At 43.0% G+C, this 16,107-nt stretch overlaps 1 protein-coding gene across 1 annotated transcript in view; it reads left to right on the top strand.

The window, feature by feature from the left end:
* Window positions 1-8,925: 8,925 nt before the first annotated feature.
* Window positions 8,926-16,107, top strand: part of plcl1 (phospholipase C like 1) — a 77,467-nt gene continuing 70,285 nt past the window's right edge. The window contains 1 exon segment of the mRNA XM_065962030.1: window positions 8,926-10,000. Coding sequence (XP_065818102.1) covers window positions 9,830-10,000 — 171 coding nt within the window. The 5' untranslated portion in view covers window positions 8,926-9,829.

Genomic DNA, 16,107 nt, shown 5'->3' with positions numbered 1-16,107 from the left:
GGATGGATGAGAGGTGTTATTAAAAGAAAGAAAGAAAGCAGCGGAGATCCGTCAAACATATTTTCTGTAGATGTAAGTTTACATCAAGTCTGAGTGTAAATTTATCTCATTGTTATACATGTGCTGCAGCTTCAGCACGGACACTTTCAGCTCTGTTTGATCGGTGTATACCAAACCCATGTACCGTATAGCTTCCAATAAAAGCTAATCCCTGCATTTAAGTCCCACTTCTCACCTGGAGTAGCTGCATGTTTTCAAGATTACAGGCCGCTTTGTGCATTTAGTGTTGATTCATTTGCAGACACAAAAAATAAAGATGAACTTCAACATCTGTCCAAGAAAGACAGAAAGATGCCTGATACGTACGCAGCCGGTTGCAAAACTGCAAAAATCAAGTTAATTAAAGTCAGGGTTGGTAATTTCCTCCAGATCCACTTTTTCAGATTTTGGTGTAAATTGTCTTTAGGTCCTGACAGAAATTGATAACTCATGTTCTCTGAAAAAGGAACAAAGAAAATCCATCATCTGTAGCAGTTTTAAGTCTGTAAAAACTTCAACAAATGTCTGCCACGAGGTACCAATCTGATGAACCAATCACACACCTCCCTGTGTCCCTGCTCGCTCTCTACCTCTTGCGTGCTCTAGCTCACACTCAAAGCTCGTCACAGATGACTTTAGGAGTTTATACTGTGAGTTCTCTTACCGCTGAATGAGACATGAGACGACATAGTTTCTACACAATGCAAGAGATGAGCTGAGGTCCACTTCTGGAGCAACGGTGCTTGTGCATGTGAGTGAGGGGGCGTGGCTTATGAGGGAGCACAGAGGGGAGGGGGCGGGTGCAGATGGAGCACTGAGGGAATGCTACTGTCAAAATCATGCTAGTTTTCGTCGCTTTGGATTAAAGTCTCTGCTAGGTGAATTGTAGAATAAGGAAGAGCGTGAGGGACATAAAGCTTTAATGTGATACTCCACTGTTCTAGTTTCTATAAATAAGATTTCAAATGCAGACTTTGACTTCTAGAGTTCAAACTTCCTCGTCAAAGCTCTGCGTTCTTCCTGCAGTGCCTGCAGAGAAACTGAGCATTGAAGCATGCTTGTGTGTTTGTGGCTGCAGACGTGAGGTCACTAAACGCTAACAGACACTCTGCTCGCTCAGACGCTGTTTTGGGATGAAAGCGTGCTTCAAAAATAACTCCAGCAGGAAACCACGATCCTCCAGGAGCTCCACCCCGACCCAGACGCGCTGGGAAGGAAACCCAGGGGCCTCCTTCACCAAACACAGAGTTCGGGACGGGAAGGAAGAAGACAGTTTATACAGAAGTACATAAAACACTCACCGTGACCTCTGGCTGTCTGATTCATGATGTCATCGTTTTATTAGAGGAATGCTTTTATTACAACACTTCAAATATTTTCTCATCGATGCACAAAAAGTCGACTGTGTCTGTTCTACATTAAAACTCAAATCATGACATCATCTCTTAAATAATTTGTTTTAACTCTCGTAGATTTTAAAGCGATCTCATTTAGAACTCAAATATATCGGAAATCTTTCAACACATGATCAATTTCATTTTGCATTTATCAGCCGATTCTTTTCTCCAATTGATTGAATGATTTTTTTTTTTGCACGATCTGTAAATATCTGCTGATTGATTTTCTGTCGTTACACAAGCTGCACTTTTTTAAATTGTTTCATTTATTATTTTTTAAAATGTGTTTTTGTTTTAAGTTGTAATTAATTTTGTATTTTTTGAATAATTAAAATATTCCCAAAAAATTCACATCTTAGCCACAGGTCGGATTCAAACCCGGGACGTGCACCTCTTGAATTGTCTGTCAAAATTGAAATTAGCAGCCAATGCAGCAAGACAAATAATCACTTGTTAAACTGGTTTGGCGGCTTTTTTCTATATCTATTTATCTGTGTGTAGCCCCCCCCCCTCCTCAGGTCGAAACCTTGTGATGAATTTTAACTTTTTGTGGCATTTTAGCGAGTATCATATCTTCTTCTTCACCGTGCACCTACATGATGCGTGTATAACTTCCTCCTTTTCCTAAGCTATTTTAATAATCACAAGAACTTTCCTTTTATTTCTCGATTAGATGTTTATCTGGACTTTTCTGGTTCATGTCTTATAGTAAAAATGTTATAATGAGATATTTTTGACTGGAAATTAAACAAATACACTTGGTAAGATTTGAGTTTTCGTAGTGTACTTTGTATTTTACAGACGAAGCAATGTTCATCGCATGTGTCCTTGTTAAAGTAAATAATAACAGAAAACCTGCATTTGTTGTTAAATCTTTGTTTGTTTAATAAGTAAAAAAAACTTGTGACCAAAAACTGCCAGACAAAATAAGTGTCAGTAAAAGTAAAACATTTATTTCAGGCAAAGAGACAAAAAAAAAATAGAAGAAAGTCTTTGATGGCTTTTGTTCAAATATTTCCTGTTAAGTGCTCCGAGGTTGTCTCCAAACTCAGACATACTGTATCCCGTAATAAACACTGAACATGTCCATCCTCATATATCTGAAGCGACCGATGGGTGAACCTGCCCATTCTCATTTATGAGGTGACGTCGCCCTCTAGTGTTGAGTAGTGTCACTGCTGAAGAGGGAGGAGGTCTGAGCTCGGGTTGTGCTTCTTTCTCCCTCGTGTTTCATCTGTACCAGAGTGAGGATATAAACAAGTTCTCACCGCTTTTCGTTGGTGACTGTGATGCACTGCTCAAAAACCCAATGCTTTTAGTAGCAATATGAGGAGTGACTTGGAAATCCCTGTGAATGTGTGAAAGAAGAATATTGTGACAGAGGCAGAATTCCAGCTGAAATCTGGTCTGAGAAAAGACATTTAATCGACATCTTCAAACAGTCTGTTGGAGCCAAAATGCATATCTAATTCAGTTTAATTTAACTCTGCATTAAAACCTTCATTTACATGTAATCCCAACTGTAAACACTAGGTGAAATTTGGCCTGTGCTGGGCATGAAGCCACGGCTCCAAGTGCTGTGTCGGCATGTTGGAAGGTCCAGAAAGATTAGTTTGAGTTTTCCGTTTTAATTGATTATTATTTGTGGATTATTGGAATCATGATGTCACGAACGAGAGTCTGAATAAACGGATCTGCATACCCAAGATAATTGGACACTGGATTAGTTGTCTTGCCAGAACAACACCTCCTGAACTGGTTCCTGCTTCACTCCTCACTGGCTGATAACCAGACAATACTGGGTTTACTGAAAATGTTCACTTTGGAACAAGTTTTGAGCGCCCTGTAACAAGGTCATGCTCGTGTTTCAAACATCTCTTCAACAGAAAAATGTGCACCGGGTTCGTCCTTTCCTGCAAGGTCAAAACCGAACAACATTCAGTGACTTTAAAAACTCAGAGTGCACCGTCCAATAAGATCGTGTTACAACACCACACCCGTTCTTCTTAACAAATGCTCCACGTGTTGCATCCTTAAAGACAGAAATCCCCACAGCTGGCACAAACTCAGATGCAGGAACAGTTTGTCCAAATTTGTGATAAAAAATATCCCCAACTGTTGAGACACAGAAGGAAAAAGATCCATCATGCACTTCATGTAAAGACACTAAACTTTTTATGATCACTTAACTGCTGATTTAAAACCCTGACGTAACGTAATAACTGCATGTTTTAACTCTCACTCTGCTTGTTTAAATGTTCAGGTAAACAAAGGATAAAGCTTGAGCTGCCACCCGGGAAGCAGATCACTGCGGCCTGTTTTTTACGACTGAATGTTTGATTCAACTGTCTGCTGGAGTAAAGTTCCAGTAAACGCTAATATGTTTAATGTGATCCAATAAAGATGTGAAGGAACGCAGAGACACGAGGACAGTTTGAATGTTTTTACACGGCACTGACGGATTTTCGAGAAGGTCTCCAACTCAACCGAGAGCACTGCACCTGACCGCACTGAACATTTGACACGTTTAAACACACACACACACACACACACAGCAGTGGGCGTTTTCATACACGGGTGTTAGCGTAGCATGAAGACACGAGTTTCAGCAGAGGGACGCTCGGAGTCGGACTCACATTCCTCCTTCACTCTTCGCTGATTTTTCAAGCCTTGGGTCAAAAAGATAAAAGCATTCATCACGTTTGTCTGTGTTTATTTTAATCCAACTGTCACCTCACAAATACAACTTTAGTCATTCTGCAGCACGGCCAGGTGAACTGGCATTTAAATGTCAACGATGAGCCCTGAATGAAAACAGTAAACGTATCTCCAGATTGAATGGAGGTTACTTCAACTCGACTAGTGTCCTGAAAGAAACCTGGTCAGGCTGCAGAAATACACCATGATGACCATGAAGAGCAATCAAAAGTAGAAGGCTTTAAGAAACATTTTCTAAGAGAAGGGATTGAAGAACTAGTCTGACCTATAAACCTGTTCAGCTGCTAGGTCACATCATTCTCATTTTAAGTTCAATAGTTTGCATACATTTGCCGCAAATAACTGACCAAGAGGGCGTGCACTCTGCGTATGGGGAGCTGCATGTGTGAACGCAAACATCCTCTTTTTTTCACTGTGTAAATATGACCTGCAAACAGTGTTGGACTCTGAAGTGTCTGTAGAGGAACTTCAAATTCAGCACTGAAGAAAATAGTGTCTGCCATATTTTGGCAGACAAATAGAGCTTTCACATTTGCAGAAATCTGATGGAAAAACTCTGGATATTTCCAGGAGGAGCTGCATGTGTGAACGCAAAACAGCCAAATTTTTCACCAGAGTGAGCTGATGTGAGAACGCAGCAGGATATAATCAGGAGAATTCACCTGGAGCGAGTGGGAGGGGGTGGTGACGTTTATTCCCTGTGATCGCTGCACGACCATAGACTGTCTGCACGCCACCTCTACCATCTCCGTGCTCTAATGAACCTGCTGCATTATGTTTCCTGTTCTCCAGTGTGTTCTTCTCCACTCTTTAGTTCACATTGTGATTCTGTTTAAAGAGCCCATATTATGCCCTTTATGGGGTTCGTATATTTAATCTATGTACCTACTTTTGTACGTTCACAATAGCTAAAGTCTGAAAAAAGTGTCTGTTTTCATGTACTGCTCCTCCTTGCTCCGCTCTGAGTGCGTCAGCTACACTCTGTTGAGCCCACACTGTTAGACCCCACGTGGGCCAAGTCTGCTCTGATTGGTCTGCCGATCCGCTCTGTTGTTATTGGTCAGTTGCTCAGCACGCTTCTCGGAAATTTCAACACTTTTCAGACATTATTCTTGATTATTATTCCCTATATAACGAGTGATGAGCGACAGCGGAGAGAAAATTGTCTTCTCGTATCACAACAACGGTTTATTGAGCCGCGTTCTTCCTCGTCCTCTTCCGGTTTCCCTTTTTGGGATGACGATTACAGACTACCGCCTCTCACGCATGCACAGAACATATATGTTGGTTGGCCGTCGGCTGTAGTCTTTGTGGTGTGTTCAAGTGCAACTTTTTTCCGGCCAAGACAACAACATGAGGCGACGCTAGTCACCACTAGTTCTTTGCCGTTTGCTCTGTGTGTCAGGGCCTTTAGCCTCTACATCCAGGTTTGTAAAGATTAGCTAAATGTTTTTAACCGTGTCGGCGTGTCAGCAAGTTTGGTTTAAGAATATTTGACAGAAAGTAGAAGAGCTAGATGAATCCTACAGAATAATAAAGATATCCTGGAATTAAAGCACTTCCTGTACAGTTTCTGTGTGCAATTCAATAAATATCAAATCATAGTTTTTTATGACGCAGAGTCTTCACCTTCTATTCTCGTCTTTTCGGCCGTTGTGAGGAAATACAACCACGCCGAACGCTCTCTCTCTCTCTGCCAATGAACACTGAGCTCACACATACTGACGCAGAGGTGTTACTGCTGAGCTCCGTGTACTAATGGACCTCACCATCTAACCACATTCCACAGCTGTGTGAGTCACACACACACACACACACACACACACACACACACACACACACACACACACACACACACACACACACACACACACACACACACACACACACACACACACACACACACACACAGCTCAGACAGGAACACCTTCTGAAAATAATTCAGGGGATTCAGAGAGTTTAAGTCTTGACTACCTTCAAAGTCTTTCCACTCGAGGTCAAAGTTCATCCGGGATTTAAGACACACGCACCTTCGTCTGAGCCTCACGGGATCAAACGTTTATTATTTCAAACATTTTTGGTAAGACTTGATTTCACAATTTAAAATGTTTCATAAAACGGTGTATTAGAGGAGCGTTTCCAAACATGAACTCCTGCTCGACCTCATCACCTAGTCCCATCATGCTGAACACGTGTTAAAGGCAGGGTTGGTCATTTTCTAAAACTAGCATGATTTTGAAAGTAGTATTCCCTCAGTGCTCCGTCTGCACACCCCCTCCCCTCTGTGCTCCCTCATAAGCCACGCCCCCTCACTTACATGAATGAGCGCCGTCTCTCCAGAAGTGGACCTCAGCTCATCTCCTGCATTGTGTAGAAACTATGCCGTTTCATGTCTCATTCAGCGGGAAGTAAAGTCACAGTATAAACTCCTAAAGTCATCAGTGACGTGCTTTGAGTGTGGGCTAGAGCACGCAAGAGGTAGAGAGCGAGCAGGGAGACAGGGAGGTGCCTGATTGGTTCATCAGATTGGTACCTCGTGGCAGACATTGGTCAATGTTTTTACAGGCTTACAACTGATACAGATGATGGATTTTCTTTGTTCCTTTTTCAGAGAACATGAGTTATTAATTTCTGTCAGGACCTAAAGACAATTTCAACCAGAATCCTAAAAAGTGGATCTGGAGGAAATGACCAACCCTGCCTTGACTTCAAGCGTGTGGAGTTAGCACGCCAAACAAAGATGGCGATGACAGTAAACATTACACCTTCTAAACTTTGGTTTGTCAGCACTGTCTTTGTGAGCATGTTGTGTTGGCAGTACATTATCAAATCATCTGGGCTGATGTGGCCTTGAGCAACACACTAAATCCCTGCATGCCTTCTCCGGGTCCTGCTGTCTCTCTGACCGTGACCTCTGACCCCGCTGGCAGAGGGCCTGAGAGAGAAAAGCCAATTTGACCACAGCGATGAATAATGTATCACATTTTTATTACAGAACCCACCAATCTCCGCAGGTCGCTCTGTCACTTTGAACCCAACCACACTGGACAATAAGGAGAGGTCAGAGGTCAGCTGTGCACCCCAGACATCTTTATTTACTCAGAACGAGAGGATATGAAGACGGACAGAGATGACATCATCTGTGTTTTTCAAAACAGCACTGATATTTATACTCTCAAAAGCAACCCGAGTGCACACATAACATTTTGTTTGTTTGTTAAAAATTATGAATCTCCGGTAGTTTAAATTCACTGACGTACAGATGAACTGAACCTCAAATGTAGAGGATGATTTTCAAATTAAAGCCACTTTGGCTTTTATACTGATGCACACTGACGGAACATGTTTTCATCTTTTTGAAGCTGCTGGATCGGAGTTTTGTTTATTAATTAACGAGGTACCGACCAATATGTGATTTTTGGGGCCGATATATATTTATAAAAAATGATACTGATATATCGTCCGATATCTTTCTTAGATCTATCTTCGATCTGTAGACAAAGATAGATGTAGATATGCACATTTATTTGTTGATCACTCAAAACAGTCTTCAAACACCGCTCGACACTCTGGAGAGTGATGATTGTTGTAATCCATATAGCGCCCTCTGCTGGTGAAAGAGAATTGCTAGTGTAATACAATGAAACTCAAAGGAAATGCTATTGGTGACTGGTGAATAAATCAAGTAAGATCGGTGCATATCGGAGATGAAATAGCCGATACCGATAGTCACTGGATATGATAAAATCGGCCGGTATTATCCACAGGCCGATTAATCGGTCGGGCTCTAACGAGTTCATTGTTTTGATAAGTATTGATATATTAGCATTTTTACCAGGACTGGAATTTGCTCAAGTATTTTGTTTTTAAACCATCTAATCTGTCTACTTCTCTTGGTGGCTTTCTTGATTTTTGAGGGTCAGCTCCATTCAGAGAGGCTGAGGGTCCAAGTCAAACTTGGGTCCTCTGCGTCGTGGACTGAGCTAAACTGGTGCCCCCCATTTAGAGCTTGAACCTTTTCATCATGGAGAAATAAGCCTCTTCAGTTTCTGCGTCAGGCAAAGGAGCCTTTTCTACAATTGTTAGTGTCTCCTGTTCTGTCTTTGTATAGCGGTGTTATATTCTAAAGATTAGATTTTAAACAGAAAAACTTCCTAATGTGAAACAGTGAATGTTTTTTCTCAAGGTTTCTTTTTCACAGACCGGATGTCAACACGCTGTATGTTTAGAGGTACGTCCATTCTTCTATCAAGGTACACTGTGTAAGGCAGTTTTTTAAAATCACTTCTATCACTTTCGTTAGACTCTTTTTAGGGACTTTTCTAATCGACTTAAATACAGATAATGGTTTAGTCTTTCAGAGGTATCATTTGCAGGAAAGAAATGACATTTTCTCGCCTAACCAAAAAGTCAACACATGAACATTTTTGAGGACTTTAAAACTACGATGAACATAAAACATCAAATCTGAAAATCTGAGAAGCTTGAAACATCCATTTTGTTTTATGGCAATTTAGCTTGAACACTTTCTTAACTTATTAACAAAACAGTCATGTGCTTATATACTAACTATAGAGCCCAGTGTGTCTCATTTTGAGTACATTATGAAAGAAACAACAAAGCAGCTCTGACTCACATTTGAGAATGAAATGAAGTGATGCACATTTACCTCATAAAGGATTACACACCCACCTTGTGCTGCCAGTTCCTGCTCCATGCGCTTCTCCAGCCATTTGAAGACTCCCTCAGCTCCTGGGACTTGTCTCTCCTCCTATCAGCGTCTCTGATTTCCTCCAAATCTGCCAGCGGCCACGCGCATTGGCCTCCCCGCGCGTCGCTCATGATTCCGGAGCAGCGTGTGGGAGGAGCCGGCCGGAGGGACTGAGGGAGGGGTGGCGGGTTAGAGGCGGTGCGACTGTCAATTGTGTTCCCTATTCTCGTCAAAAGTCGCCTGTTTGTTGCTCCGAGTACAGCCAGAAAGACCGCGGAGTGTTCTTTCAGTCGGAGCAATGCGCTCCGTGAGGACACATGTTCGGATCTTCATTTCCTTTCACGCCAAACGCAGCGCAAGTTCGCTCCTGTCTGTACTTTGACATCGATGTTTTTGGGAGAGGAGGAGTAGCAGCAGGGTTTCGGGTTGCCTCTTCACAACGCTGGATTGCTTATAGAGCTCTTTTTCTTGCACCTTAACCACCTCGCTTTCGTTGCTTCTCGCCACACACAGAGGGTTTTGTCGTTTTGGGTGCACAAACTGAACCGGGAGCCGCCTTGAGGACTCGCAGCACAGTGTGGGAACGGTGAAGACTTGTTGCGCGCATCTGGGGAGCGCACGAGTCCGGGTTTCATCCAGCTGTATACCTGCGTGCGGAGCTTTGATTTCGGCACAGAGACGTTCAGTGAAGCGGGGAAGAGCTGTGAGTCTCAGATTAGACTCCCAGCCTGAAGTCAGTACGGCTCGATGCGCTTTGGGAATCTGTTCTTCATTAACCAAATTGGGGTGATTAGTTTCCTCCAGTCCGTCTGTCAGAGCTGCTGATGCTCCAGGAAACCGAGAACCCGTTTCTCCTGCTTTAAATGGAACCAACACACAGCAGAGTCAAACTTCATTCAAGTCACACCCTCTCGAGTTGATTATTTTTCCTCTCCACGTGTCTTTTCTCTCCTTGTTGTTCACGATGTCTGAGCGCGATGGATATGGAGACAGCGACGCAGCGCCGGACTGCATTCCGCCGAGGGCGTCCCGAGGTCGGCGGAGCGGAGTCATACTCCCCGGTGGCGGCCAGGACACCGACACCATCCTGCTGGAGTCGGTGAAGGCAGCACCTCGCCGGAGCAGCATCATCAAGGTAAGGAAACCTGATCGTAACACACTGCTGAAATGTTGTGCCAAATGGACAAACACTGGTTTGACTCTCCACTGATATTTATGGTTTCGTGCGAAATGTTGCAACAAGTCACACATCTCTGAAAGAAAATCATCGAAAAAGTGACGCTTCAGTAGAAAACAGTGAGCAGGCTTTTTATTTCTGGTGATTATTTGGGCTCTCCACACCTGACCTGGATCCTCCAAGGCCAACTCCTCTTGTTTGACGCGCGGGTGGCAGCAGCGCGTCATGTGGCACGCGTCTGCAGACCTTTCAGGCGCGTCACGTGCGTAATTTTCGAATTCCTTCATCACCGCTTTTCTCTCCTTTGACTGAAGTAGACATACCACATTCTCAGATGATGGGATAACTGTGCAGGGTGAACAAGAGAAGTTTTGACTCTCTGACTATGACTTTTACACTTGACCCTGCTGTTGCTGTATGGAGGCTTCACATTCAGAGCTCCTTATTTTTCTGCTCTTTTTCAGCTCTTTATCACATTTAGCATGGATACCATCAAAGTCTCTGTAGGGAAAATGCGTTCATGTGACCATGACAGTGATTCTCCTGCAGACAAATACGCCACTCACCCTGTACACAGTAGAGGAATTTCATCAGATCTGCTCTTATTTACTCATTCATTACATATGTATGGAAGCCCTTTGAGGACATTCATCCATACATGTTCTTTCCCGCCGTTTTCCCCATGATCCCGTGAGTCATTTTGTTTTGTTTTCTCAATACTGACTCATAGCTTATTAACTCAGGATCTCAGTGCTGGTTTTTCCCATGATGACGAGTCTTAAAGACCTCGAGAGTGTAACAAGAAAACTAACATTGTTGTCTTGAAATATTGACGTCGCGAAAACAACAGAAAGTTACAAATGTTCTCTGCAAAATGTTGTAAATAAAGTGTGTGAATGTGTGTCTGCTGACGACTTTAAAACATCTGTAAGAAAGTTATGTGTCTTGACTGCACGTGTTCATCAGGTTGAAACAAAACGAAACCTGATGAAGCCATGTAGGCGAAACGCGTTGTTTCAGTATGTACTTCAATAAAAGCAATAAGTTATTCAGCCCTCTTGTGTGCGGTGAATCTTCTCATTTACCGTCAGGATGTCTCCACTTTTGTATAAAATGAAAGCACCTGTTGTTGTCCTGACTGGTATATTGATGACTGTAAAATGAGAGCAGTATTTACTGCTGGAGCTGCAGCAGGTGGAGCTTTGAACTTCACCCGCAGCGTTGTGGTTAAAGGTTCGCTGCAGCTAGGCCCGGGCGATGAAACGATAACCATAAATAGTTTTCCAGAAGCGTGCACTGAGCTTCTGTTTGTGACATTAAAGCACACTGAACCATGTGGTCTCTTCAACTTTAACTGAGGAGCAAAAGCCAGCCTTTAACTTTGGAAGAAGGATGTGACAATTATTGTGATAATTCTCGATATCGACTGTTATGAACATTTTTATCGTGATGACATTTTGAGTCATATACAGTTGCAATCAAAATTATTCAATCCCCATTGCAAATTAGGTTTATTGGCAAAATTTACAAACTTTCGGCTCTTTGCAATGAACAAACCAAACAACGACAATTTTAAGAGCTTTAGACAATTATTATTATTATTGGTTTCTCCATATTCAACACAAAGTGCCACTTTTTAAAGAATACTGCAGTGTCAAAATTATCCAACCCCCTGAATAGAATCCCTCATAAAAGCACACATTTACAAATTGAGTGTTGTTTCAAGCACACCTGATGCAACCAATCAAGGGCTCCATTAGTTCCATCAGGTGTGCTTGAAACACATCAAATACCTGGTCTGACAGGGAGTTTGTTGGCAGTGACAATTGGTTGCATGTGAGAAACATGGCTAAATCAAGAGAATTGTCCAAAAAGATAAGAGAAGAAATCATTGTCTGGCACAAACAAGGAAAAGGATACAAAAAGATAGCAAAGGCACTGAATGTTCCTAGAGACACAGTTGGAAGCATAGTTCGCAAGTTTAAAGCTAAAGGAACTGTGGCTACACTACCTGGACGTGGCAGAAAGAGGAAGCTATCAATGGCTGCCACCAGATTCCTGAGAAGGCAAGTGATCAAAAACCCTCGAGTGACTGCAAAAGACCTGCAGCAAGACATGGTGGCAGCAGGCTCTGGGGCTGCTTTGCTTCCTCTGGCACTGGCAACCTTCAGCGTGTAGAGGGAAAGATGGATTTAATAAAATATCAGGAAATTCTAGGAGAAAACGTCATGCCATCAGTGAGGAAGTTGAAACTTGGTCGTCGTTGGACCTTCCAACAGGACAATGATCCCAAGCATACCTCAAAGTCCACCAAGGCTTGGTTTCAGAAGAAGTCCTGGAAGATTCTGGAGTGGCCATCGCAGTCGCCTGACTTGAACCCCATTGAAAATCTCTGGTGGGACTTGAAGAAGGCAGTTGCAGCACGCAGACCCAAGAATATTAGAGAACTGGAGCAAAATCGCCCATGAGGAATGGGCTAAGATTCCTCAGGAACGCTGCCGAAGGCTGGTGTCTGGCTACGCATCACGTTTGCAGCAGGTCATAACAGCAGAAGGGTGCTCTACGAAATACTAAAGATACTTGTCATAAAGGGATTGAATGATTTTGAGACTGCAGCAGGCATTAAAAGTGGCATTTTGTGTTGAACTTAGAGAAACCACTGATATTATTAGTTGTGTTGAGCTATGTAAATTGTGCTTTTTTGATTTGTTCATTGCAAGCAGCTGAAAGTTTGTAAATTTAGCCAATAAACCTAATGAGAGAGAGAGAGAGAGAGAGAGAGAGAGATGCAGTGGAGGTGTGTTGCAAAAAAAGAAGTTCATAACGCTTTGTTTTTGCACACATGAGAGGAGGATGTGGTTAGGAGAAGGGTTGGGTTGTTGACTAATCATAAAGAAAGTGTTTTGCACAGTAGAGTTTCCCCGGGGCGAGAAACTAAACACCAAAGTGCTCCTGAGGGGAGAGCCAGGCTGATGTGTGTATGTGTCTGTGTGTGTGTGATCAGATCATGTTTACAGACACTTTGCATGATGACCGCCTCGACCCCTCAGTATGGGGAACAGCCATGTGTATGTATAAACGAATAAATGTGACATTAAGTTCTTTAGTGGCTCGCAAAGATGCTCGATAAATTCAGCCACAGAGCTCGACCAATAAATTGGCCGAACGATAACATCGGCACATCCAGCCACTATCGGTATCAGCAAATTTTATCTACGATATGCTCCGCTATCACTAGATTTATTCACCAGTCAAAAAGAGTTTGACTGGTGAGTACCATTGTATTACACTAGCAGTTCTCTGTCTCCAGCAGAGGGCGCTATATGGATTACAACAAGCATCATCACTCTCCAGAGTGTCGAGTGGTGATACACGTTACCTTCCAGTTGAGTGACCATCTTGTCTTCATTATAAATCTTTACCACAAGTGTTTGATAACTGCATCTGAGAGATCAACGTGATAAATGTGTATCTCTATCTCTAACAATCAAACACACAGTGGATTGTAGAAAGATATCGGCCGATATTGCTGTATCTGATTTTCTTTTCCTCCCCAACATCGATATCGGTATCGACTCCAGAAATCCCATATCGCTCCGGCTCTGAACTATTCACCTGAGGTCAAGAAAATGTCAAAGGAAGCAGGCAAAGAGAGGAAATGAGTTCAGGTCAGAGTCCCTGCTTCTTCATCTTCACCGTCATTTCATGGCTCCATGTCTTAACGAGCAACGCCTCTTTGTCTGCCCCGTTCTGTACGAAATAATAAAGTTTGCGTTATAACAGCATATTTCACAACTTTCAAGCAGTTTTTGTACTTTTAGGATACTGTGGCTCATTAGAATAAAGGAGATTGTGTCGATTTAAATCATGTTGTAGCAGAAAGTAGTAAAGAGCTGCAACTTTATCAACCTTTAGAGATGTGAGACAGATAGATATTACAAGGGACAAACAGACATCAAGAGGCAGAAAGGTTGTGACGCTTGTGGTTAGTTTGCACGGCCCATGTACATAGGCTCATGTACTCAGAGGGGGCAGTGCGGCTTCCAACCCGACCTGTCGCTGCTTTCCGGCTGCTCGCCCCCCACTCTCTCTGTCTTCCAGCTCTCCGAATCCGTCCTCTGTCCTGTCTCTCCAGTAAAGTCATAAAAAATAGACATAGAGGATTCAATATGTTAGATATAATATCGTTACATTGAACCGTTGTTCCTTTATCGTGATGTTTATCCAATTCCAAGATCCTTGCCAACTAGAAGCCCTTATTTTATTAATTAATTATTAATTTTTTTTACCTTTTAGGCCTCATGGATTCTTTTTTAATCACACTGTCTGCAAGGCAAAAGGGGAAATGTCTTAATATCTTGATGTGAAACTTGTCAGGAGTATAAATATTAGGTTTCAGAAAACGATGCTCACAGTAGGACCTAAAGTCCAGAACCTGACCCCTCACCTACTGACAGAGGTCTTCGCGGTGACTTCATGCTTTTCCACCCTCACCTGTGCTCAGGTTGCAGGTCAGCGACCCTCCTGGATGGAGCACAGCGAGGATCATGTTTTGGTATCATTTCCTGCACATATCCGCTCACCTGTCCCCCGCAGGTTGTGTGTCAGTGTGTTCAGAGGTCACTCAGCCGAACACAAGCCGAGACGGGAGGAGGATTTTTTGTGACGTTAAAGACGGGCGGGCGGGCGGGCGGGCGGACGGAGGAGGAAAAAGATTCAGGCTGTGTGACCTTCTCAGCTCGTTTCACATGTGATGATAATATGACGGCTCCGTATTTCACGTCGGGGGGGGAGGCGATGAGTTTGTGTCAGGATCACGATGTCCGCACTGAGCATGAGTCAGCCGAGAGAGCCCCATCTGGAGGACTCAGCTGAACAGAGATGCCTTTGACTGCTGCTGGGGAGGAAATGGATGAAAGGATAGACAGATAAGGGGGGGGGTGATGTCAGTGACAGGCACCATCAGCTGCTGCAGCCTGGGACGGGAATCAGACCACAGAAACTCTCCGATTTGACTGAATATGTCAGGATATCGATAACTGTCTAACTCTGAGTGTTGGCACCAAAGTCTTGGTGTGCTGGAAAAGTGGCAACAATTTATATCATCTGCAGAAATTCTGTTTTGAGCATAACTCATAATTCACGTCCTCTGCAGGTTGTACAGATTTAAGAGACATGAAGCATTTGATAGTACTTAAAGAAATGACATCACTACATGCAAACATGTCAGTGTCATATTTAACTCAAAAAGCATCTGCAGTTTGAAAAAAAGAGAGACAAGAGGAGCGCTTCTGGGAGTTCTTCAAAAGAGGGCAGGAAAACTTAAAACCAAAAGTCTTTAGTCAAAAATGATCCAGGTTCAATCTTAGTTTGAAAGTCTGTCACTGGTCGAGTGCTTCAACGGCCTTTATCATTCACAATGAATGAAATGTTCGCTTGATAAAATAACTAAGATTTCTTGCACTCTATAGCTCTTTTCCCTCTTGGGGCTCCAGTGGTCTAGTGGTTAGTTTGCTGCACCCCATTTACAGAGGCTGTTTTTTTCCTTGCTTGAATCCTATATAGTAAAAAAGACTGAGATTGAGTCTCCCCGATCTGGAACCATAAATATCAAACATGTTTGCTATTCTGCCCCCGACAGAAAACCAGCTGCAGCCAACGAGAGCGAGCTGAATAGGAAGTGTCACCTACCGGATGTTGTGTACTCTGAAAACTCTTCCCTCAGCTCGTGCTGCAATTTTTTAAAATCTGCACATAATCCGTCTTCTCAGCCAGAATCTCATCCGTAGTGTTTTTCTTATTTTCTATTTTTTTTGCTGCAAAACTGAACACCCCGCAGGACAGCCAGCTGACGACGTCCATCGTCCTCCATGTTTGTTTTTCTTTTTAAATTTTATTTTACATACTTTATCAATCCCTGAGGGGAGATTCTGGTTCACAATCTGTCACTGAGAGACATGCTTCTTACACACACAGAACTGAAACACTCACATGAACAAACAGGACCTGTGGACATGCTTTAGTGGAGAGATGTGTGAGGCTGCTTCACAGGGAGAGCACCAGAG

The sequence above is a fragment of the Labrus bergylta genome, chromosome 13 (assembly GCF_963930695.1).
Source record: "Labrus bergylta chromosome 13, fLabBer1.1, whole genome shotgun sequence".
NCBI lineage: Eukaryota > Metazoa > Chordata > Actinopteri > Labriformes > Labridae > Labrus > Labrus bergylta.
Note: the sequence above shows the minus strand (reverse complement) of the source record. Positions and strands in the feature narration are given on the sequence as shown.